Source organism: Lampris incognitus, chromosome 3 (genome assembly GCF_029633865.1).
Source record: "Lampris incognitus isolate fLamInc1 chromosome 3, fLamInc1.hap2, whole genome shotgun sequence".
NCBI lineage: Eukaryota > Metazoa > Chordata > Actinopteri > Lampriformes > Lampridae > Lampris > Lampris incognitus.
The window spans coordinates 66,586,393-66,609,901 of NC_079213.1; the positions used below are offsets into that span (position 1 = coordinate 66,586,393).

General features: G+C 41.1%; 1 protein-coding gene across 5 annotated transcripts in view; it reads right to left on the reverse strand.

Annotated features, from left to right (window-relative positions):
* dock7 (dedicator of cytokinesis 7) overlaps window positions 1-23,509 on the reverse strand; it is a 91,787-nt gene that overhangs the window by 30,199 nt on the left and 38,079 nt on the right. For 3 of the 5 annotated variants that reach the window (XM_056277933.1, XM_056277932.1, XM_056277931.1), the window contains exons 15-33: window positions 22,522-22,639; window positions 22,124-22,194; window positions 19,768-19,906; window positions 19,156-19,257; window positions 18,490-18,576; window positions 17,372-17,603; window positions 16,610-16,774; window positions 16,335-16,355; window positions 15,582-15,751; window positions 11,751-11,840; window positions 10,627-10,722; window positions 10,235-10,375; window positions 9,950-10,063; window positions 9,235-9,402; window positions 8,472-8,611; window positions 7,586-7,755; window positions 6,279-6,457; window positions 5,371-5,553; window positions 1,778-1,913 (exon numbers count right to left, since the gene is read on the reverse strand). In XM_056277933.1, coding sequence (XP_056133908.1) covers window positions 1,778-1,913; window positions 5,371-5,553; window positions 6,279-6,457; window positions 7,586-7,755; window positions 8,472-8,611; window positions 9,235-9,402; window positions 9,950-10,063; window positions 10,235-10,375; window positions 10,627-10,722; window positions 11,751-11,840; window positions 15,582-15,751; window positions 16,335-16,355; window positions 16,610-16,774; window positions 17,372-17,603; window positions 18,490-18,576; window positions 19,156-19,257; window positions 19,768-19,906; window positions 22,124-22,194; window positions 22,522-22,639 — 2,522 coding nt within the window. The remainder of the gene's footprint in view (window positions 1-1,777; window positions 1,914-5,370; window positions 5,554-6,278; window positions 6,458-7,585; window positions 7,756-8,471; window positions 8,612-9,234; window positions 9,403-9,949; window positions 10,064-10,234; window positions 10,376-10,626; window positions 10,723-11,750; window positions 11,841-15,581; window positions 15,752-16,334; window positions 16,356-16,609; window positions 16,775-17,371; window positions 17,604-18,489; window positions 18,577-19,155; window positions 19,258-19,767; window positions 19,907-22,123; window positions 22,195-22,521; window positions 22,640-23,509) is intronic. The other 2 variants (XM_056277935.1, XM_056277934.1) reach the window with 1 other exon arrangement.

Consider the following 23,509-nt stretch of genomic DNA (forward strand, 5'->3'; position numbering starts at 1 on the left):
AAGCAAGTACACATACGTGAATGTGTTTAATTGTGTGTACATGATTGTGTTGTGTGTACATGTATGTGTTTACATGCACATATCTGTATGTGTAGATGCACTGGTGTCAGCATGTGCAAAGCAGTATATGTAGGGATGTCCCCCGAAACCCGGTTCTAAACGGGAACCGGTTCTAAATTAGTAAAAACCGGAGCATTTTTAAGATCCGACGTTTTCGGTTCTGCTATCGGTAGTCGGTAGGTACTGGAGAAATCATGGAGTGAGATTTATATTGTGGCAATTGTGTTTTTCGAGGAATTTAAACGTCGCGAACATAATCTTGTTTGCCGTTTTCTCCATCTCTCTGTCTCTCTCTCTTACTGCGCGAGGGGCGGGGCTGTGCTGTGCTCCACACACTCGCTCACACACGCGCAGACAGCTCTGCTCAAGTGCTCATCATGGCGGAGAGAACTAAACGTTCAAAAGTTTGGGTATATTTTTCAAAAGTCGATGACAACAACGCTTGTTGCCACAAGTGCAACAAATCATTTGCCAGTAAGGGTGGCAATACAAGCAATCTGTCGAAACATCTTTTGTCGAAACATGGTATTAATCTGCAGAAATGCGGCGTTTTCCACTGCTTTGCTCGTAGTGTTCCATCCACGTCCACTGTAGGTAAGCCGTATGAGCCATAGATACGGAGTTAGCTAGGCTAATAACGAATTATTACGAATAGGCCAATAAATAAAATATAATTGCTTAGCTAATTGTTTAGCTACAAATATATAAGCCATAGATACGGAGTTAGCTAGGCTAATAACGAATTATTACGAATAGGCCAATGAATAAAATATAATTGCTTAGCTAATTGTTTAGCTACAAATATATAAGCCATAGATACGGAGTTAGCTAGGCTAATAGCCGGGGACACTATAAGTCAGGAGAGATCACGACTCCTGCCGGAGAAGGCAGATATGTTGATTTTTCTGCAGAAGAACTGTTAGGATAATGTTCTAGGTTCTTGTCTGTTTGAGCTTCCGTTAGTCTTTTGCTGTAAAAATGTATATTTAATATATATATTTTTTTCTTTATCTTTATCTACTTTTATTTTTTATCTTATTTGTTGTTGTTGAATGTTGATTATAAAGTCTATAATTCAGACGCATTTAAAACATTGCTGCTGCTGTTGCTGCTGAATAAATAATATTTGTTAATATTTATATAAAGTTATATAATAGAATAATAAAGCAATGTCGATTCTGTTCTTAAGTGTCTTTTTTTCTTGCATAATAATCAAAAAGAACCGATAAGAGTATCGATAAAGTACCGAACCGATAAGCAGTACCGATAAGAGTAGTAGTATCGATAAAATCCTAACAATACCCATCCCTAAGTATATGTGCCTGTCACCTATCTATCCTAAGGTATATATAGCTGCTGCTTAGTATTAACTATTTATAGTTTCCTTTTAAGCTTGGCCTTTTAGGAGAATTTGTTATATATAAGTAAGTGACACACATTTGCACATAACAAATCAGAGATTAATGATTAATCAATATATGAATATTATTTATCAAGTGTTAAAAGTGAGAAGAAAATTATAATTAAGTACAAGGTAAACTTCTACTAAATAGTATCAATACTACTATGCAGACATTTCCATGCCGAATATGAATAAGTGGCATGCCTTTGAGCAAACTGTAATACAAGATATGCAGATGGTTTTGCTCATATCTGTGTGTGTCCCTAGGATGTGCCTGTGAGTGTCTGTGTGTGCACGCTTGACAGTCCCCCCCACCTAGCTGTCCTCGGCTGCGCCGCACCATCTCCTGTCTGGCCCCGATGCTGCCAAGAATGGCCTCCTCCAGCTTGGCCTTCATGTCCTTTGACTTTTTAAAGGTCAGGCTATTCATACGCTCAAAGGCCTTCTTCCCCTGCATGGTGAACACAACATGGGCCTTGTTTCCATGAGGCAGAGAGCAAACGGACGGACAGAGAACACAGCAGCTGGTTATTGGCTGCACTGCACGCAGCAAGCAAAGCAGGTTAGATGTCACAAATGGGCAAGAAAAGAGAAAGCGCAGTACAGATATGCACAGAATATAAACACAGAAATTAAATAGAATCAGCATTACTGCATTGAAGGTTTGTGAGAGGCATTCGAAGAAGAAGATAAATACAGTTTATACCATAAAGCTGAGTGAGACAGGAATTACAGTAGTCGCTTCAAAAAAATTTTTACCACCATATTTGGTAAGCGAAACATAAATAGAAGAGGCCTGAGTATGAAAGAAACAGCCTTAGCATCCATGAACAAAGCACAGGTTAAAAGAAGGCAAGCAATCACCAAAAGCAGATGCAGAAAATGAAAAAAGGGAACACATGAAGATTGAAATAGCATTTGAGTTTGACAATGAAATAGAAATACTATTTATAACTGGTATTAAAATGCAATTTGTGTCTGGATAGTGAACAACTGAATCATACCCTATATACTTACACCTGACTGCAACTGTTTTTAAACTAGTGACTCGTTCATTAAGGATGACTTTGTGAATGCTGCTCCTTTGGTGAATCTTGGGCCAATGGCATGTGTGACTAAATTTGCAAAAAATTAGCGAACCACTCTGTCTCCGGTCCTTAGTCTTCATTAAAAAAAAGCATGGCTGCTTCACTTTGTTACACCACCCAACATCTGATATCATCAGTCAGTTGTCTGTGAGACAGAATGAACAGTAGTATTTTTTCTACCCTGCAAGCAAGACTTTTTCACTAATGCCAATGCATTGTAGGGAGTGAACTTACAGCTGCCTGACTCTGTCTGAGATCTGACCACTATGCCAGCTGGATTCACCTCCTGAGGTGTTAGACCCAATCATCTTCCAATTTTTGGCTGGACCGGGCCAGGGGGGCTACCCCTACAAATGAGAGAATGTCACTGACTGGCTGAGTGATCACATTTGACACAATTGGGCTGCTGGATCAGGTAACCAACAACGTCACTGACGTTAACACGTTTGGTTGGCCGAGCACCAAGAGGCATGAGGGAGAGTGCACAGTCAAAGCATCCCCAATAACCAAAACCGTCTCATGGGCTGTGCGGAGTGTACAACCACATGAGGCCTTGCACCTTTAGGGCCTCACGCCTGGCCTGCAATCCTGCTTCTTCTTCTTTTTCTTTTTTTGTTATGACTGTTCTTGACCCAACATGCTTCTAAAATGAAATTCCTGTGTGTCAATTCCATTACGTATAGTCGAGGTCACATGAAAAAAAAATCCAAATTATTCAGGTTTTTTTTTATTTTCGATATTGCATCATTACGTAGTGCGTGCTCCATCTCACTGCTCACTGCGAGGAAGAGGGAGAAGGGGAAACAATGTCGGTTGCACGAGAGTGCGCCCGATTTAGTAAACATGAGTCGGGCGCTGAGAAAAGGGAAAAAAGAAGGAAGAATTTCACAAGTCACTACAAGGATCGCTGGATAAATTTGTCAACACTTCCAGAGATGTGGTGGCTGAGCAGGTGTCCAAAGCTAGCAAGTGCATGTGACTGTCACCGTAGGCTTATGTGTAATGACCGGTCTGAAAAATTCTAAAATCTGAATGAAATGTAGGCTATAGACCTGAAATATTGAATTGTACCATACTGTCATACTTCAACCTGCCAAAATAAAGTGACAGCTGAGCTGACTTGGTGATGTAAAGCCAGTAGTTTTACAGTTTTTTTTTCTTTGAAAGATTGTAATAGCAAAAAGTCATAGCTGAGACTATGTGCATGATAATGCTGTATTGTTGTACTTTGTATTGCACCGAGATTACGCGTGCAGCAGAACTAGAATAGCTGCGTGCAGCAGAACTAGAATAGCTATGTGCGTGTGACCGTGATTCATGCGCATGCATATCAATGAGCAGGGCCTTGCACGTCAAGTTCGCACAGGGCCTTGCACCCCACCCCCAGCAACGGCCCTGCAAATAACAATCACTCTGGCAAAACACTCACCGGCGAATTCACAAAAGGATTGTGCGGCTTTTGCGGCCACTAAACCTGCACAAATAAGACAAAAAGAAACCGTGTAATTCTCAAAGCACCCGCAAAGGTTGAAATGGACTCCTAACTGCGCTGCCAAGCAAATCGTGTCTCGCTGCTCCGGTGCTATTTGCACATATTTACATTAGGTAATATGCACACATCTGGCACAAAATTGACCCCTTTCTATGCATATGAGCCTCAAAACACCAGCGCTAATAGCCACACGCAGTTAGAGTAAAAGTTATTGGTGTCTTCGGAGAGTTGGTGGTAACTGATGCCCAGACTTTCCAGTGAGCATGGCAACGGTGATTGTAGCCAGACGAAGGCATCGTCATGCCAGGCTTTCTCATGAGTGGATATTTCACAAGAGAATATCACTTATTGATTTAACTGAGAACGAAATCATTCATAGATACAGGTTGCCAGATAAAACAATTCTTGCTATACTTGATGACATCAAGGATGACACTCAGTCTGCCTGCTGTGTTCTTGGCACAAAGTCACCATTTATACTTTGCCACATGGATAATTGCAATCAGATGCGAAAAAAGGGCGAATTGTACTCAACTGCAAAACTGGAAGGCTGTGTCAGCGCTGTAATATCATTCGCGCAATATCTTTTGTGAATCGGACCTTGAGATGAGGCAGATAGCGGCTGCAAATGATGCACAATTCATGGTGCTATCAGTGGCTGCAATCCATTCTTTGTGAATTCGCCTGTCAATACAGAGTGAGTCTTAGAAAAACGAGAGACATCCGTGGATAGAAACAGATGAAAGAGGAGGGGGCGTTAACAGATAATTGAAACAGGCATACTTACAATTAAATTTAGTTCTCTTTCAAATCAAACATCCCAAGATATGAGAGTGGAAAGTACTGTTCTTGCAATTGCATTTAAAGCTTCTTCTTTTCTTTCTTTTTTTTTTACTCGAACTTAGTTTAACCATGTCATGTGATATGCTACTTCAGTACACTTTTAATAACAAATATTACCAGGACCAGCACAGAATATTGCAGATGAACATTTAATATCCAGGAATTCACATCATAGTCACTACCACTGACTATCCCTGTAACATATTGGCCACAATTTCAAACACTGACCATACATGGTCCAGCCATATACTAGGTTTTGACCTAGTTAAGTGTGCTGTGCACTTTTCCATCTTACATTAACATGCTTTTATCCCCATTTAGAGGATATTTTCAGATACTGATTGCATTTTAATTCCCGGTGTGAAAGGAGGTGGAACCTCTTGAAAAGTAGGAAAGAACATTCCACGTTTCTTAAGAGTGGATTGTTGGCTGTAAGTCGGTCCGTCAGTGGTTAATTCAAATGCAGCATTGATCACAGACATTACCTTGTACTCGAAGCAGGAGACACATAGGTAAAGGAGGTCAAGCAGACGGTTAAGTTGGGACACAGACAAGTCTGTGAACCACTTTTGGAGCACCAGCTCATCTGCATTCTTCAGCACCCACAGCAGGCAGATCAGAAGGCTTCGACTAGACTCAGCTGAGAAGGTACCATGCTGACGACTCGCCTGGAGAAGAGGCGGGATTAAGGCAGGGAGGGAGGAACAGGAAGTGACTATCTCTTATGTCAAAATCATGATGATATTGTCCCAGTCTTTCCAGGCCATGACCTTAATGTTACCTCCTGTATCTTACCCTCTAAGACAGTGTTTCTCAACCGGGGGTCCGCGGACCCCTAGTGGTCCGTGGTGTAATTGCAAGGGGTCCGTGAAAATAAAATATCTTTAAAAAAAGATCCTATGACATTTATAGAAATAGGATTATTTTACTCAAATGTGACTGAGACCTTTATCTATCTAAACTATAAAGGGTAACAGGACTTTTTTCTCTAATTACATCTGTTTCACAAGTGTAATTTATTGTATTTTAATAAGAGATCTCGCTCTCGTTTGCATTGTTAAAAGTTACTGCATAAAAATTCTGTTGTTACATATATCTGAAAGTTACTGAATACATATTCTGTTTTGTTACATATATCTGAAAGTTACTGCATAAGAATTCTGTTTTGTTAACTATATCTAAGTTACAACTGAAAGCTCTTATTTTTGCCCCAAAGAGTGAATAAATGCTATAATGCAATTTAAAATGCAGTTTCTACTGTTTCTATCAAATTGCAACCCCCCTCCCCCAAGATCAGGTGGAGGGGTCCTCAGGGTAGACCAAAAATACGCAGGGGGTCCAGGACCCCAAAAAGGTTGAGAACCACTGCTCTAAGACACTAAAAGGAAGTTACCTGCTGGTTGAGCAGGAAGCTGCCGGGCCTAGACATTGGGGGAACAGTGGAGGTCCCCGCTATTGCCATGGCAACGGTCTGGCTTATCATGCTGTTGCCATCACTCTCTGCCTCTTCCCCACTGACTCCCGCTGCTGCTCCCTGGGGACCACCCGGCCGACCCCACTGGTTATGGGACTCTATTGGAAGGAAGAATAGGACAGAAAGACAATAAGATATTACTAGAAAAGGAGATATACAGGAAATGATGAAGACAGTCAAGGTGTGTGGGATGAAGGAAGATGTTGAGAAGATGGGGAAGGAAAAGACTAATGGTAGAAAGAACTTAATGAAGAACTCATCCCAACTGATTGGTTCAACATTTAGGTGAATTTACTCTGAGAGGGTACAGGTCACAGAAAACCAGAAAAAAGAGCATTATTAACAATAATAATGATGAATGTATTCTTAATAGATAAACCTCTATTAGAGCGATCTCACTAGATTTGTAAATTAGTACTGGAGCTTGTGGATTATCAACTCTACATGACATCTTCCTCTGTTCTCTCCAGTAGTTCCTGACACAAATTTTGAATTGGGAGGCTTAATTAGCTCTAAATCTTTTGCTAGTGAGTAGGTTAAATCCACAACATGTTATAGTAATTTGCACAAACAAGTTTAATTCAAATGTTTTAAACAGTAAGGACTATAAAGGCATATGTGAAGGAAAATTTTAAATAAAGGTAGAATCCACCTTGTAAAAAGCCCAGAGGTTAGTGGGACAACCTTTGGTTAATATGTTTGTAATCAAATATTTACCATTCACTTAGTCATGCAATTCTATACTGGTAGGGCAAATTGATAGTTGGGGGGTTTACTAGGCTTTGGGGGGGGGGTCAAAGAAGAAAGAAAGGAATGTGATAAGGATTGGCTTGAGGTTATAATCGATCTGGTACATAATGTCAGAGGCCAACAACCTCTGCATGTCAAATGATAAACTTTTGTGCAGGATGGGAGAGGCTACTGAAGGTTATACAGCAACTTTACACCTACAGTTATTTAACAGCTCAAGGTAGTATCTTGCATTTTGCTGCATTGTGTCATAACCTGCAACTTTAAGCTGCACAGCAGCCAGTCTGAGCCAAGCTTGTATATACTATCTTATCTATCTATATCTATCTATTCAAAACACTTTTTTCATTTCATTTTCTTAACAAATGTGTCATAATCTACAAGCGCCGGAAATATCTATTGTCAAGTGCAGAGGCTTATATTGTGCTTACACAATATAATTTCACAATGTTGAACCATCTAGCCCAAATATGTACCTGTGAAGTCATGGAGCTGTGGCAGCGTTTCCATGACAATGCCAATAAGTGGCAAGTAGAGCATGGCAACGCGGGCCTTGACCTCAGGGTCAGCATAGCGTGGGTCCGAGTCGTGGCTGGATAAGAGGTTATGGACCACACTCACCACCTTCTTATGCAAGCCAAACATTCTGGAAAAGAAAAGGAAAGGAAAGGAAAGGAAAGGAAAGAAAAGAAAAGAAAAGAAAAGAAAAGAAAAGAAAAGAAAAGAAAAGAAAAGAAAAGAAAAGAAAAGAAAAGAAAAGAAAAGAAAAGAAAAGAAAAGAAAAGAAAAGAAAAGAAAAGAAGAGAAGAGAAGAGAAGAGAAGAGAAGAGAAGAGAAGAGAAGAGAAGAGAAGAGAAGAGAAGAGAAGAGAGAAGAGAAAAGAAAAACAAGAGAATGAGAGAAAGACAAACAGAAAAGTGGATAGTAAGGAATAGGGACAGCAGATGAGAGCAGGAAGCGATGACCTTTTCCAGTTTAACACCTAAAGAGAACACAATAGTAAGTCACTCCCACACTTGCCCAACATGTACCCATTCACAAATGAGCACGCACACACACACTTCTCTCTGACCCACGGACACAGAAGCACTACTAAGTCCTCTTTCTCACTGTCTTGTTCTTAGTCTAATAAAGATGACAAGCAGTTTAATAAATACTACTTTAGCTCAAACATTCTGAAAACCACCTACAACATTAATTCCACCAGAACCTTCTGTTGACTGCACTTAATCCCCAAACTAATTAAAATAAATCCCAACTGCTAAACCCTTTTCTGAGCATAATCTTATGTCTTAACTGAAGATTTTTCTTGTGGCTACATCTCGAATACAGGACTATAACACACCCCAACGGTATGCTTACCCCTCGTTGTCTGGATCCAGTATAACAGCCAGCTCAGACAGTACCAGTCCGGCCAGATAGTGTTGCTCCCTAAAAGGGACAGACAGCTCAAACATGTTGGCTATCTTCTGGTCCTGCACATGAGTGGAGAAGCCCGAGCTCTGCAGACGACCAAGGAGAGAAACAGAGAAAAAGCAATTTTGACCATGCGACCAACCACATTTATTTTTTGTCACTATTTGGGCTTCACTTTGCATCATTTTTCATTTGTTGAAAAATGAAGGGCATTTCAAAGTGTTGTCAGGTTCTTTTAATTTAATCACATTGTGCGTTAAAATGCAACTGATACATATCTTAGACCTTGAAATAATACAAACATGAATTCTATCTTGACAATTAATCCACTTCCCTGTCCTGTTTTCATTATGTTTACACACACATGCATGAACTACAAGCAGGCACACGCTACATCCGGGTTACAAATGAAATCCGGATTTGACACGGGCATAAAACAGCGTGTGACGTGATAGTGGCAGACACACAACCACATTTTGCTAAGAATGCTTGTATGCTTGATTTTGGTCACCAAGAAATGAAAAGAATACAGTTCTTTACATTGTGTGAAAAAGCAAAATGTCAAGTTTATGGAAAAGACAAAAATGGGTGGCAGGGATGGATTCTTCATTTCTTATCAAAGTAGTTGAGTTGTGTGTGTGTGTGTGTGTGTGTGTTTGTGTGTGTGTGTGTGTGTGTGTGTGTGTGTGTGTTCATTTGCCTGTCTGACCTGTGAAGTAGCTGAAGAGACAGAGGGGGAAGGTGAGGCAGGCGGTGTGAGCAAGCTACAGGGCAGGTTGAGGGTGACGTAGTGTTCGTGGCTGCAGACGATTCGAAGGAAGTCCAGCCTTAATGACTCTAGTGTTGGATTCTGCAGCGTGTAAAGCTTTGTAGAAACCTGGAGGAAAACATCAAAAAGCACAGTTCATCAAGAAAGAAACCCCACAGCAGGACCAGTTAACAAAAAAGGACACAAACCACAGGCAAACCTGCCAGGGAAACCAATCCATTCTTCAGTTTGAACCTTGACCTCAGTCTGAATAAATCAGCCCTTATGTACGAAAGAACTGTAAAACCCATTAAAGCACCGAGGTGATCAAGAGAAACCCCACATCTCAGTTATCAAACCTTTTCACATACCTCATTTGAACCAAAATTGTAAGAGTATAAGAGCACAGAAATACATCTGGTGTTGCTTTCATGTATGAACACAAATATTAGAGGTATAAATCCTGTTATTTACTTATATTGATCTTGTATTCTGATACTGCACCGGCTCTGCTTCATGAGAAAAGAGGAGCACTCAGTAGCTTACTTGTCTGAATGTCTGTTTTCCCCTTTACTAGTGCAACTAGAAGTTTATTTATCACTGTGTCGTGTAACAGAATAAAAAAAATTCATTAAAAGACGTATGGTTCATCAGAGAAAGAAAGTGAGACATCTACCTGTTTCCAGTACGTCTTGATGAGAGTAAATACAAAGCCTCGGTCCATGACCGAAAGCAAGTCATTGAGAAAGAAGGCCAGACTTGTGTTCAGTCTCTCTACCAGCTCCAGGTCCTGATTGGACAGACAACACATGGTCAGGGCTCAAATCTGGGTCCCAATAAAAACGTAAAAAAGTAGTCCTATAAAATCGAGTTTATGTTTTTATTAAGAGTCATTTATTCAAATTCATATTACCAGACAGGAGACTCAATACTTCTGATAATGAATCGGGACATTCATTACCTTCTGGAAGCGAGAGACGATGTCTCCAGCTATAGTGCTGACCAGAGCCGTGATGTCATCCATGAAGCGCTCGGGGAACCGGTTCTTCCTCGGTGACTCCAGGCGGTCAGTGAAGTACAGATGGTGAATGATGCTCTTCACCTGAGGCCAAGGAGATAAGATGAGCCGTGTATGGGGATGTTGTGGGTAACAACAGGCTTGAGTTAAAAAGCAGACGCACATGTGTGACTTTGCGTGTATAGTTGTCGGTGATGGTGGCAGTTACCATGGCACTGCTGTTGCTTTCAGAAGAGCATGCACACAGTGAAACTTGTACCACAATAAAATGACTGAAAATGCATTTTAGTTAGAATTCTACCTCGCTTGGGTACTTATCTGGTTTTGTTTCCTACCATGAGCTCAAAGAAAAACCAAGCCTGCTGGAGAGCACCCTCCCTGACACTGCCACTGCTCACCACCCACTGGAGCGCCAACTCCTCATGGAAGAGCTGGGTGAGGGATGGAGGGAGGGTCCACGGGGAGAGGAAGAGGAGGGCGGAAGAAAGAGAAAGAGGGAGAGAGAACAATAAAGCCAAAATGGAATACGAGGCACCAGGTTTAAAAAGTGTTGCTCTCTACCTCAACCTACATGGCTTACAGCTGAGCCAGGAGCTCTGTGTTGTTCTTAACAAGCTACACAGCAATTATACTGTAAAAAGAAGTTCTGAAATGTGTTTCCTACACAAAGGATCTCATATACTAGGGATAAAGTACACTGTTTCATTAACAACCGAGCTAGCGCTAGCAAAACTGCAACATGACAATCACAGTGTGACGCTGAATAAGTATCAACTGCATGTGAATTTTGGAAGCCCAAACTATAAAGGATCAAAATTCACTTAACTAAAACTGCCCTAGCTGCTCTGTTCATTATATGAAACAAGAACAATATGTTCCAGTACAGTTCCTGTGCCTCGCAACAGTGAAAAGGCTGTCTTGATCAAAAACAATGTGAGGTTTAATGAGTCCGCAGCGCTACTCACTATGGAATAATTGTAAAACTCAAAAATAATCACATTCATGTGCAACAATCATGTCATTTTAAAGAAATGATAAAAAAAAATTGCATTTTTTTCCATGCGAAGAAAAATGTTTACTGATAGCACACCGACTGTCCTTCCACGCCATGATAATAGCATTTTAGCTGAAATGCTGGTGGAAACGTGAATGATTTTTACTTGAATGTGAAGAAATGCATTCTTCTTCATCTCTTAAGTTCAGTGGACCACTGATTTGCACCTTTTCGGGTGTGTGCTCCTTGTGTGAGAACAACAACCATATCACATAATAAAAAAAAAAAAAACCACACATTCAAAAGAAGAGGCAGAACACTAACATACAGCAACCAACAAGACTCCACAACCACCAATTACAACATCAACCAATTCAGAGGCACACATCCACAGACAGACAGGCGAGGTGGCAAGTAAGGGGGCGGGGTTGTGGCTGGCTCCTCCCCCTGTGCAAGTGGCTCTACCTTTTTGGTGGGCAACCGTCCTGTTAAAGTTTGCAAGAAACTGGCGCTCTCAGTGTGCGAAGACATGCGATTGCCACAGCGCTCCATGGCCTATGGGTGGAATGAATGGAACGGTGACAACAAGGTTAGTGAAGGAGCAACGGGAGTGTGGGGTTGCACCCTTTTCACAGCACACAACGATGTGTTTGCTGGGCAACACACACACACACAAACTCGTACACACACACACAATCAAACACTCAAGGACAGGTGTACATGGACACATTATATACATTTGCTTCCTCTCACACACATGTATCGCACAATAACACATGGGACAATTAGAGACAGGACGCAGGTACAACTTAAAGTTGTACCCATATGTCTAAAACTTCCCTTTGTGACTCCTTTTCGCAAGAAACTCAGTGCCTAATAAATAAAAAGGGATGCAAAATGGCTGAAAATGAGTAACGCAAAATCAAGTGAAAGCAAAGAATGATTCCTTTTACCTAAAGTCAGCCATAACAGAGGTGTTTAGCCATTTCACATTCCTTTGCTTTTTTAATTTCCCCCCTTTTTCTACCCGATTGTTTCTGGCCAATTGCCCCACTCTTCCGAGCTGTCCCGGTCGCTGCTCCACCCCCTCTGCCGATCCGGGGAGGGCTGCAGACTACCACGTGCCTCCTCTGATACATGTGGAGCTGCTTCTTTTCACCTGACAGTGAGGAGTTTAACCAGGGGGACATAGCACGTGGGAGGATCACGCTATTCCCCACCCCCCACCCCCCGAACGGGCGCCCCGACCAACCAGAGGAGGCGCTAGTGCAGCGGCCGGGACACATACCCACGTCCGGCTTCCCACCCGCAGACATGGTAAATTGTTTCTGTAGGGACGCCCGACCAAGCCGGAGGTAACACGGGGATCTGAACCGGCGATCCCCGTGTTGGTAGGCAACGGAATAGACCGCTACGCCACCCGGACGACGCTCCATTTTACATTCCATGCCAAATTCAATTCAATCAGATGAAAAAATGGCAAAAGTGAAAGCAACCCATGGTAAAGAAGGCCCGAATATGAGGCGACAGCCTCTTTCTTTACTTTCCATCCTAAGCCATTGTAGAAAATGATGTAGTAAATGCAGTAAATGTACTTTGACAATGAAATATTTATTTTTACAAGTGTTTAATGATTTAGAAAAACTGTTTTTCCTCAGAATTTTGGTGATTTACAGTATTAAATGCTCTGACTGGAGTCTAATACGTGTTTATCTTTATTATTCATGACCATTTACAAGAACAGAAGACATCACATCACATAAAGATGGAAACTGAAGACAAAAAACCTCTCACAAACACACACACACACACACACACACACACACACACACACACACACACACACACACACACACACACACACACACACACAAACAAGCACACACACACGCACTGCAGCCACACAGAGAAAGCTGTGATGTTAGTAGGAAGTCATGCAGGGATATTAGGTGACAATGGAGACCATTGAGCTAAGCAGGAAAAGGAAGGACAAAGGAAACAAGATATTGAACATGACTGCACATGCTTCTCCACTGTATTTCTAACACTACTCTTTTCTCTACTACTGCAATGTAATTACAGAAAAAATAATAATAAAAAGGTCACATCTTGGGTGTTTAAGTTAGGTTGAATCCAGTTTAGTCATCAATATAAAGACTTCATAGGCAGACAGGGAGGTTTGACATGGGGACGGAAGACAACTGAGGGTACTACAACATAAGGACTTGGACTATATGGCTTTCCATCCAAGCAATTTGAGAAAAAGAAGAGTTGTTGGATGTATTAAGATGAAAAATGAAATAATAGAGATGTCAGTGAGGGTCATGGAGGCGGCTGTGACTCCCATGTGAAGGGTGGGTGTGGCATCATGGGAAGAGGGTTGTGGGTAAGGGTTCTTAGAATACTGTGACATTTTGAAGTTTTGCCCCTTTTGCCTTTGAGTACACCGGGCACTTGTTAAACTGTCCAAAGATGCTTGTGTATTATGAAGAAAAACTGAATAGTACCCCAGAGGCATTTATAGTTATGCTACAACAAACCCAGGGAAGCCGATAAACAGCAGCTCACCTAATAGTGTATCTCAGTCTATAAATCAAGGATACAATTATGAAAACCAGTAAACTGGGCAAAAGAGCATGAACCCAGAAAATTGTTTTGCCATGAATGGGCGTGGGAGTTTCAAAAAACCTTGTGTTCCTGATGATAATAATAATTTAAAAAAAAAATTACATTCTACGAAACACATTTCACTTTTTAACACTTCAACGACAGGTGTCTGGCGAGACTGCAACAGCAGGCCAAAGCTCTAAAACATCACAGTATCCCTCTCAAGGTGAACACGGCAAGTTCTTTTCGTAGTGAGGCGAAGGGGGAAGACAGGGCATTCGTTGAACCACCTGCATGGTTTCTGGAGCAGACCCCGGGCTGGATCCCCAGGGGGCACTCTTACAGCCCATGGTGTGTACCCACGAGTTGGAGCGGTCTAGGCCCTAGGGGCGCCAAGGTCAAAGGGCACAGGGCACAGGCAGGAGGCAAGGGAGTGAGCGAGCAGCACGGGGGCAGGAAAGGAGGGAAGGAACAATGACAAGTTAAGGAGGTTCAATGCTCAGGACTGCTGGAAGATGCCAAGGCCCAATTAAAAAAAAAAAAAAAAGGGTTAGCTGTCAGTTATAGAACAATCCAAATCATCATCATACAAGAGACTCGGGCACAGAGCGAGGCAAAAATAGGTACTCTCTGTCTCTCCCTTTCTCACTCTGTGGTGAAAAACGGTTTCCCACAGGTTCCCCTCCCTCGGAGACAAGAGAAGACAGGTTTAGTTCAGTAGAAGAAGTACAGGCAACATTCATCAAACAAACAGCAGCATCCATCACATCATAAGTTACATGTTAGGCATGACCATTATTGATGCACATTATCATTCACTCACTCCCAGCAAAGTACTTTCGGGTCAAATTAAAAAAAAAAAAAACACAAAAAAACAAAAACAAAAAAAGGATGGTCACCATGTCAAATTACAAATAAAAAAGAATAAAATGGATGTCAAATGTCAAAACATGATTTGAACGAAAAAGGAAAAAGATGGGCAGATGCAGAACAGTAGAAAAATGGAAAAAAGTAAATCATAGCCTATAATTCATTACAGACAGGTATGTGGCAGATATTATGGAGCACTTAAATAATGTGCAAACATCATTAAACGCTTGGCTGACAGACAGACATGACTGTAAACTAAAGGTTTAGCGTGCTTTTCAACACCTCTCATCATAAAGCATTGTGTGTATGTGTCAGGTTGCTGTTACGGAGGTTAGGGAGATAAGATGTCCTGGCTAATGTTTGTCTGCTAGCTATAGAGTTTACACATCAAGTTGATAAATGGTTCCCTGGATCGCTGTGTACATTCACTGCCTCTGGCTCTCTTTGGGTTAAGAACTGTAAATTCAGTACAGTAACCTCTTCTGAGCTTGCATAAAAGTAATCAAGAATCAATGCACTGGTCAATTCAGATAGTTGCTTTAAAAAGTGTAATTTTTGTTTATTCTGATATCCACAGATTGAAATTAAATAGCTTGTAAAACTGTAGCTTGTCTTTTTCAATCCAGGTGAAAATTATCCTTACTTCTCAGAATTTGAAAGGGAGCTTAGATATGAAATAGCTAAATAGTATTTGCAGGACAATGCACAACTTTCTGCTTTTAGTGGCCTCTATGAAATCATGACTGTCTGTAGCTGAAAGAACAGTGGTAAAAAAAATGGCAGACAATCATGTGTAAAGAGACCGTTGGACACAATTACCTTGCTGCCGATGATAGAGCGGACCTCGTCGTCAGGAGAAGTGGGGGTGCCTGAGATGTCCGGGTTACTGTTGCTAAGGCTGCGGGAGCGGTTGAGGTTGAGGCTTGCGGGTCGGACTGCCGAACGGGCCATAGTGGCATAGTGGACCGAACCTCCCAACCCCCCTGGGCCTAAAACGACACACAGATGAGGGGAAATGGGACTGTATATTCATTGGGTTTCAATAGGCTGACACAGTTAAATAAAATAGAAAAACATGTCTTTGGTAGAACATCTGTAGAAAACAATAACTGAACTGAATATATCTATTCATATTTGCAAAAAGGAAAATGTGCTTTTCAAAAGTCAGAACCACGGGAAAAGTCGTCAATAATGTTATCATCAAATTTCATATCCTGGCTACCTAAGCAGATGAGAAGCATTGTTAGCAGGGTAAAGCATCAATTTTTTTGCTGAAATATCATAATTGACACCAGGTGCTTCTTCAGCTCATTTACACTTATGTAGATGAGTCTGTTTAACTGATGTCTGCAAAGGTGACACCACAAACAACACAAGGAACAATTACATCACATCCTGTCTGCTGGTAAACGGACATGCTAGAGAAGCAGTTGTCTTTTCATTAACCACTAATGTAGCTGTGGACCACACTAAGGAAACAGTGTGCTACAGGCTACTAAAATGTCATTTGTCATTTCAGGATAATAAGAAACACAATAGAGAAAATCTTATGAGGGTGGTGGACATACCTACCTGTTGGGGCTGAGTTGGATTCTGTGTTGGGCAGGCAGAACACAAAGTGGTTGATGTAAGAAAAAAACAAAAAAATAAAAAACAAATGGAAAAAGAAGAGAAAATTTATGGAAGGTTGGTTTAATCATAGACACCTGGTGAAGGTGAAGGTGAAGGGTTGGTGCTAGACAGGGAGAAGATACAGTGACGGGGGCGGGGGGTGAAAATGAGTAACGGAGTTTGGGGAAAAAAAAAAAAAGAACTTGAAGTGGTTCAGTGGAGTCGAGCAACCCTACCTGGCGAGGGCGAGTTGGGGTCGGTGTTTGGCAAGCGGAAGACATAGTGGATATAGGAAGACAGCAGACTGTTGCGGCCATGCATGTCCTGGCTGGTGTCCAAGTACTTATGGAGACGGTTCACTATGGAGGCCATGACCTCAAAGGACGCCTGGCCAAGATTCACTTCACATACCAACACATACAGGTACAAAACACCGTACCATATTAATAAGCACACCCACAGGTTTACACTCATAAAAATCACTAAAATATAAATGTACAAATGGACAGGTATATAAGAGGAATCTCTTTACAAAGCTTAACAAGAAATAGTCTATAATAGATACAAATAAAATCTAAAAGACCTACGGCACACAATAAAACATTCAAATATTTACTAGGAAAAGCTAGTGTTTCTAGTGTTTACAAATTGTTACTAGATAACTACTCCCTCACACGCCGGAGTTATCAAATGACAATGTGCTGTGATAACATCCTTTCCCTGAAATCACATCACACGACTAGCACATTACCCTCAGAATGAGAAAGACCAGCCTTTTCAATGTCCAAATGCCTGAGTCTCATACTGTATAGATGGTCAATTTAATGAAACATTATCTTTTCTTTTAATTAGCCATCTTTGCTAAAGCAGCAGAACGGTACTAACTAGGAAGGTTGATCAAGTAATTATTTAGACATATTTGACATCTTTACAGTATACGAATAGAAGTGACTTGACTTGACTATTTAATTTCCTAAATCCAACACAATCTAATATACCTATCTGTCCGGCAATAACCGGAGGCCGCACCACCAACAACACCAACTTATCCAGCAGCAGGTGGAGGAATCGAACCACCGGCTCCAGCTGGGAGGAGTTGAGAGCTGCGATGCTGGATTTAAGCTCTGCCTCCAGGTTGTTCTCCATGATGCGCATGTCTCCTATCCTCACTGGGAACATGTGCTCATCCAGGGCATGTACTAAGGCAAAGAATTTATCAAGGTACTGGTCCTGGACGGGGTTGGGGGGAGGAGGAGGAAAAGAGAATATAGCATGTGAACGTGAGATGAAGAAATCAAAACAGACCAAATCAAAAAAAAAAATTTTTTAAAAAGGAGAGACAAAGAGAGAGGTGATGGTCAAAAACAGGCGAACAGCAGAGAGAGACGCAAAAGGGGAAAAAAGAGAATATATAAAAGGTAGAGGAAGAAGGGAGGGAGAGATAAGTGCAGAATAGGGAGAGAAAGAAGTCGGCGGGAGGAGACTAGCCCAGTAAAACCAAAGTAAGCTTGGGTCATCTTGACTGTATGCCAACCCTGATGGTGCTTGAGTTAGCCCAGTAGTGGGAACCACACAGCTGAAGATACTGCAAAAGCACAGGAGAACCCAGCAAGTCCAATCTGGCTGGGAGCAGTGATTTATGAGCACATTAGCTCCTGTTAGGCTCCTAGGGGCCAACAGTCAAACCCCTCCACACTAAAGCTGACACAGATGGAGTGGGCCTCAGTAAATTATTAGAGAGGTGAGGCTCTCACCCTAATGAACTGGCACAGGGGAGGACTTACTGCCAATGTGAGAGAACAATGAGCAGAGCAGTAAAGGAATAACAATGCACGTTTGTTTTTCTTTAATGAAATTAAACTTTCTATGATTCTTTGAGTATGAGGCGTGTGAAAATTATTTCATGGCAAACAAACTTAAATTAGGCTGCTTTTCTTTGTCTCTGAAAAATCAGACTTTACATGGAGAAAAAGGGCTTTCGCTTAACAGCAGAAAAAAATATAAACATCTGAATCATACCCACTTACTTAACATATGACTTAAAAGTATGACCAGATATAGCAAAAGGAAGGTGATTGTTTAATTTCTGTTACAGTGAAGCTGTATGGAAAAATACCTGTGTGTGAATGGTTGAAACAGACACAACTTCCACATTAAACACTCCTCGATGATTGTCCACCCACTTCATTCCTGGGAGAGGAACCTAGTGTAATAATACATTTCAATGAACTAGTGCTGCACTGGAACAAAAGGATTATATAATATCATTATACCACATATATTTCTAATACCATGTTGTTTTGATGACCACTGAAAAGTAAAAAATGGGCAACCAAGCCAACAAGAAACACTAGATTGTTAAACAATTAGTCCTAGATTTATAAAGACTGTTTCAGAGGCTTTTCTCCCCAATCAAATTGAATACACGGGCCGACTGTATTATTCAAACAGATTAGATAGATCTTCGTATACATCGAATGACCCCTAAAGATCCCCCCCCCCAACAACAGGAACCCCTGAGATTGGGCCACTCTGCACCATGTTCGATGCCACTGCGCTGCAAAACATACTCGTGTCACTGTCATCTGACTTCGTCTCTCTGTAGCACAGTAGTACAGACAGAAGAGGCGCTTCTCTGCAGTGCATGACATTTCATAGGGGGAGGCCACAAAACACTGCATCTACAGATAAAAATACTCCACAGATTCTTTTAACTGCATTTCTAGTAAATGTGTCATTCTTGTGCGAGCATAAATAGGGATGGTTGTAGGTGGCGTCTTACGTCAGGGGAGAGGACAGAGTAGGACTGTGGAGGCTTCTCCAAAGACACAGGCAGACAGAAGTGGCCCGTTCTAATACGCCCATTCTGCAGCATGGGGATCCACTGGGAAAAGAAGTGGAGAGAAACAAACCCCGGGAAGGGGGGCCAGAGCACAATTTTACATATTTCAATTTTTTATTTTATTTTCATTAGAGAGTTGTCAGAGATGCCATTACAAAAACCTGTATGAGAAACAAGGATGTATAGCAGAGAACGAAAGACTGGATATATTCTATTGTACGATGTGTCGAGTGTTCAAGGTCAATATTCAAGCACATAGCAAACGTTATTACGAGTCCATTTAGAAAATAAATAAATTCACATACACCTTTATGCATTTAATTATATTCATTGTTGATCTCCATCTCCAAGCATAGTACCTTGACCATGGGATGATGTGTTGCATACGTCTTATCACTTGTGTTTAAAAGCTAAATAAAAGTCTTTGTAGGTGCATGAGTGTGATGGAGCAGAAAGATGAGAGAGAGTGCATATAGGTTTTTTTGTGGGCTAAAATGAAAAAAGTGAGTGAACGGAACACATACGCTGTGTCAGTACATGGTTGTCACCTACCGTATATCCCACAGGGGTCTCCAGGGGTGTGTTCTGTTTCTGCTGGCAGCTGACATGGTAAAAGGTGAAGAGGATATGGTGGTGGTCTGACAGAGAGGCAGGAAGCTTGATCTTGATCTCATCATGGAAGTCCGGGGATCTGGCGATGGTAATGAACATCAACATCATTCATATAGAAGGATGTTGGGAAGCAAAGGCGGAACAGTTCAGGTACCAGCGCAGTAAAAAAAACGTTTTGCAGACTGCTATCTGCAAAGCATTTAATTAAACCTCATTGATCTGCTTCCAACTATGCGTATTTGTATATCAAACATGACATATTTATGTTGGCTCAATTTTTCAGTTTCTTGTCACTGAGGTCCAACAATTACAGATTTGCATTGATCATGGAGGTCAAGTTTGGAATGAGTGGTGAAGTTTGTCCTTTTAGATTTTGCAGAAATTAAGTTATAATGAAAATAATTTGCACTGCCATTATACGTAAGGCACAAAATGCTCAATGTGGTTTTTATCAAACTCTTCCCAAGGAAGGCACAGATTCATGAGGTGAGATGTACTAGTCACAGGATGGTAGACTAGTGTAATTATCTGTTCCAAACTCCAATTACATCATTTCCTCCAAAATTTTAGTTTTTCTATATATAGGTAATTTTTTTTAGAACTTGGGAAACTTTTTTAATAAATTGCAGTACGGGCTCTTTCTGTAAGCCAGGGGGTCTGGACAGGAAAGGCCCAGTTATGTAATTCACTTCCGTTCTAATCTTTATAGTCTCACAGAGGGACACTTGGGTCTGCTAGCCAGGACATGGAAACAACACAACAGTTCAAACAGACAACCCACAAAGAGAGCTGATGCATCCTTTGCAAAACCACAAAATCGGTTAATAAGTCCAAAAATAATCACAACTGCTTCATAAGAGCAGAAGAGGGGCCCCTAGTTCTCATGAGAAAAAAAAAGGTTTGTGGATAAGAAAAGGAAATATCCACACAGCACAAGTGCAGCGAGAATAACCTTTCCTTTAATGCCAAACATAACAGATTAGTCACTAAACACAGAACAGTAAGGTCAGATAGAACAAAGACAGAGAGCTTCCAGATCAGTTCTTTTCAAACAAGGTTATATTTTTATGACAATGACCTTTTTCCTCTGCTGGATAGATGCCACAGTAAGACATGCCCCAAAACTTTTATAAGTCTCAAAGCTATGACAGATTTCAAAACTTTTGGCCAGCTAACTGATTGACTATGGCGAGGGCTTAGGAATTTCTTCCACGCACTTTTCACATATTTGTCTTTGAGAGTGTTGACAAGAGAAATATTGTGCCATCTCTGAGTGAAATGCTTGCTGTAATTGACTATTAACCATAAGCACCCTACTGGGCTGGAAAAATCATGATAGACGACTGTCCGAGGCATGGCAGCGAGTCGGTCACAGGTTGATTAACTTTAACCTTGCAGGTGTGACCCCTGGGTGACATATGACAAACCACTGGGTGTCGTAAAGAACACCTAATGGTGGTGATAAAATATTAGAGAGCCCTTAGCTCTTATATAGAGAAGAGGGGAACCTGTGCCAAGGACATCACTGGACAAACTCCAAGCGGTAGACTGAAAGATCCATTTATTAATTAATGCCTTGGAGGTAGAAGAGGCATATAAATAAGTTATAACAACTACAAGAACAGAGGGCATGCTGAAGTTTAACTAAACAGGCAGTTTTGCTTTATTTTCACACAATCTCAGAAAATTCTACTCATTTCATATTAAAAATGTGTAAGCAACCTAATGACATTCCACTATGTGCTGAATTTTGAAAATGAATTGTGCTAAAGACATTTCAGTTTTCAAAATCAGTAAATGTAAAATACCCCATCTTTGTATGAGTGTCTTGCACAACAAACCCAATGTTTACACCCATATACATCAATGTATGGTGGTTTAGAGGAGGGCAAGTAAGTCTTTCCATTCATCTATGAATGAATCAGTTGCATAGCCTGAGAGCAAATGACCAATCACTAACAGTCCTTAAGTTATTTAAGAGGTGACATATTGTGACCGCAAGCTGTATTTAATGGTGACTTTTTTTTTTTAAGATTTCATAAAAAATGTTTGGGCAACCACTATTAAGCACTTTCTTTAATTCCGTTCTTGAGTTTAAGTTTCATTTTGTTCTTTATCACTCATTGCTTACAATCATAAGACAACATGTACAGGGCCTTGGCTTATTTCCAAACCTGGTTCCTTCTCAACCAAATCACCTTGGCTGCCTGGCATTGTCATAACCAAGACCAGAAAAGTTCCCAAAATAAAGATAAATAAAAAGATTAGCAAATAATAATAAAAAAAAGGAAGTTACCTGTTATGGTAAACAACAGCAGTATAGGCCTCTTTATAGAAATCTGCACAGCTGGACTTGCCAAATATCACCTGGTAGATGATAAACAATTTGATGATAATAGACAACTGTAAAGCTAAGGAACAATCACTTAGGACCACGTTTTTTACCTGTATTTGTCAATGAAAGCTTTGTACAACATGCCTTTTTTTTACCAACTACCGCCACAGCTACTAATGCAAAGCATGTAATGTTATTATGCATTGCTCATAACTGTAAGTTACTAACTTAAGATATTTTAGAAAAGATTTAAGTTTAACAAAGGGAAAAAATTGAAATCAAATTGATAGGACACTTCACACAATTCCACACTGCAGGATGAAGCCATTTTATCTTAAATCATTTCATCATTTGCATACCGGCATTGCATTGTTTGGATCCTCCCCATTCATAAATTGCACTTTCACTGTGATGTTGCGGGCAGAGCCCTGGCGATTGGCGAAGTTGAGACTCTGTGGGTTCACATATAGCAGATTCCTGAAACACACACACACATATATACACACTTTATAAGCCATAACAGATAAGGCATTTCACAAATTACATAAGCTTTACCAGAAGGGTAGCAGTGGCTCAGGAGGAAGAGCAGGTCGTCTGGTAAGGGTTGCCAGTTCAATCCCGACTCCTCCTTGCAAAGGGGTCCTCCCTATAGTCCCCGGGTCCTATAGTCCCCGGGTCCTATGTTCCCCGCTTTGTATAAGACCGGGGAATATCGGATCTTTTTGTATACAGAGGGCCCTATATTCCCCACTTTTCCCCAAAAGGGTCCTATGTTCCCCGTTTTGTAGGTGCAGGGAAACATGGGACCTTTCTTTATAAAAAGGGTCCTATGTTCCCCGGGTGCCCTAGGGGAACATAGGACCCTATTTATAAAGAAAGGTCCTATGTTCCCCGGTCAGCAGGTTTGACGCTGTTTGGCGCAAAAAAGTGCATTTTCAATAATGCATTATTTAGGGCAGATTATTAAGAAGACAATGAATCATACAATTTCTATTTTTATATCACAAAAACGAATTCACAAAGTCCAGGTTGGCTAAAGTATGTGGAAACTTTCGACACTAAACCAATTTCAACTTATTAGGCTACAGCCTATATTTGGGCGCATAACCCACCCCGGTAGTTCTCTGATATCTATGCGTGAAATGTGTCACTTATTGAGGAAAATGCGCCTCGCCGAGTAGGTGAGCTGGCTCGTCTGTGTCTGAATGTAATATAGTAAGCCTATGTTCCTTGGGCAATTGTACCCGGGCATAGCTCAGTCGGTGGAGCTCTCGCCTATGGATCGCAAGGTCGTGAGTTCGATCCCGGGTGCCGCCAACTCAGCGTATGAGTAGCACATTGTGCGAG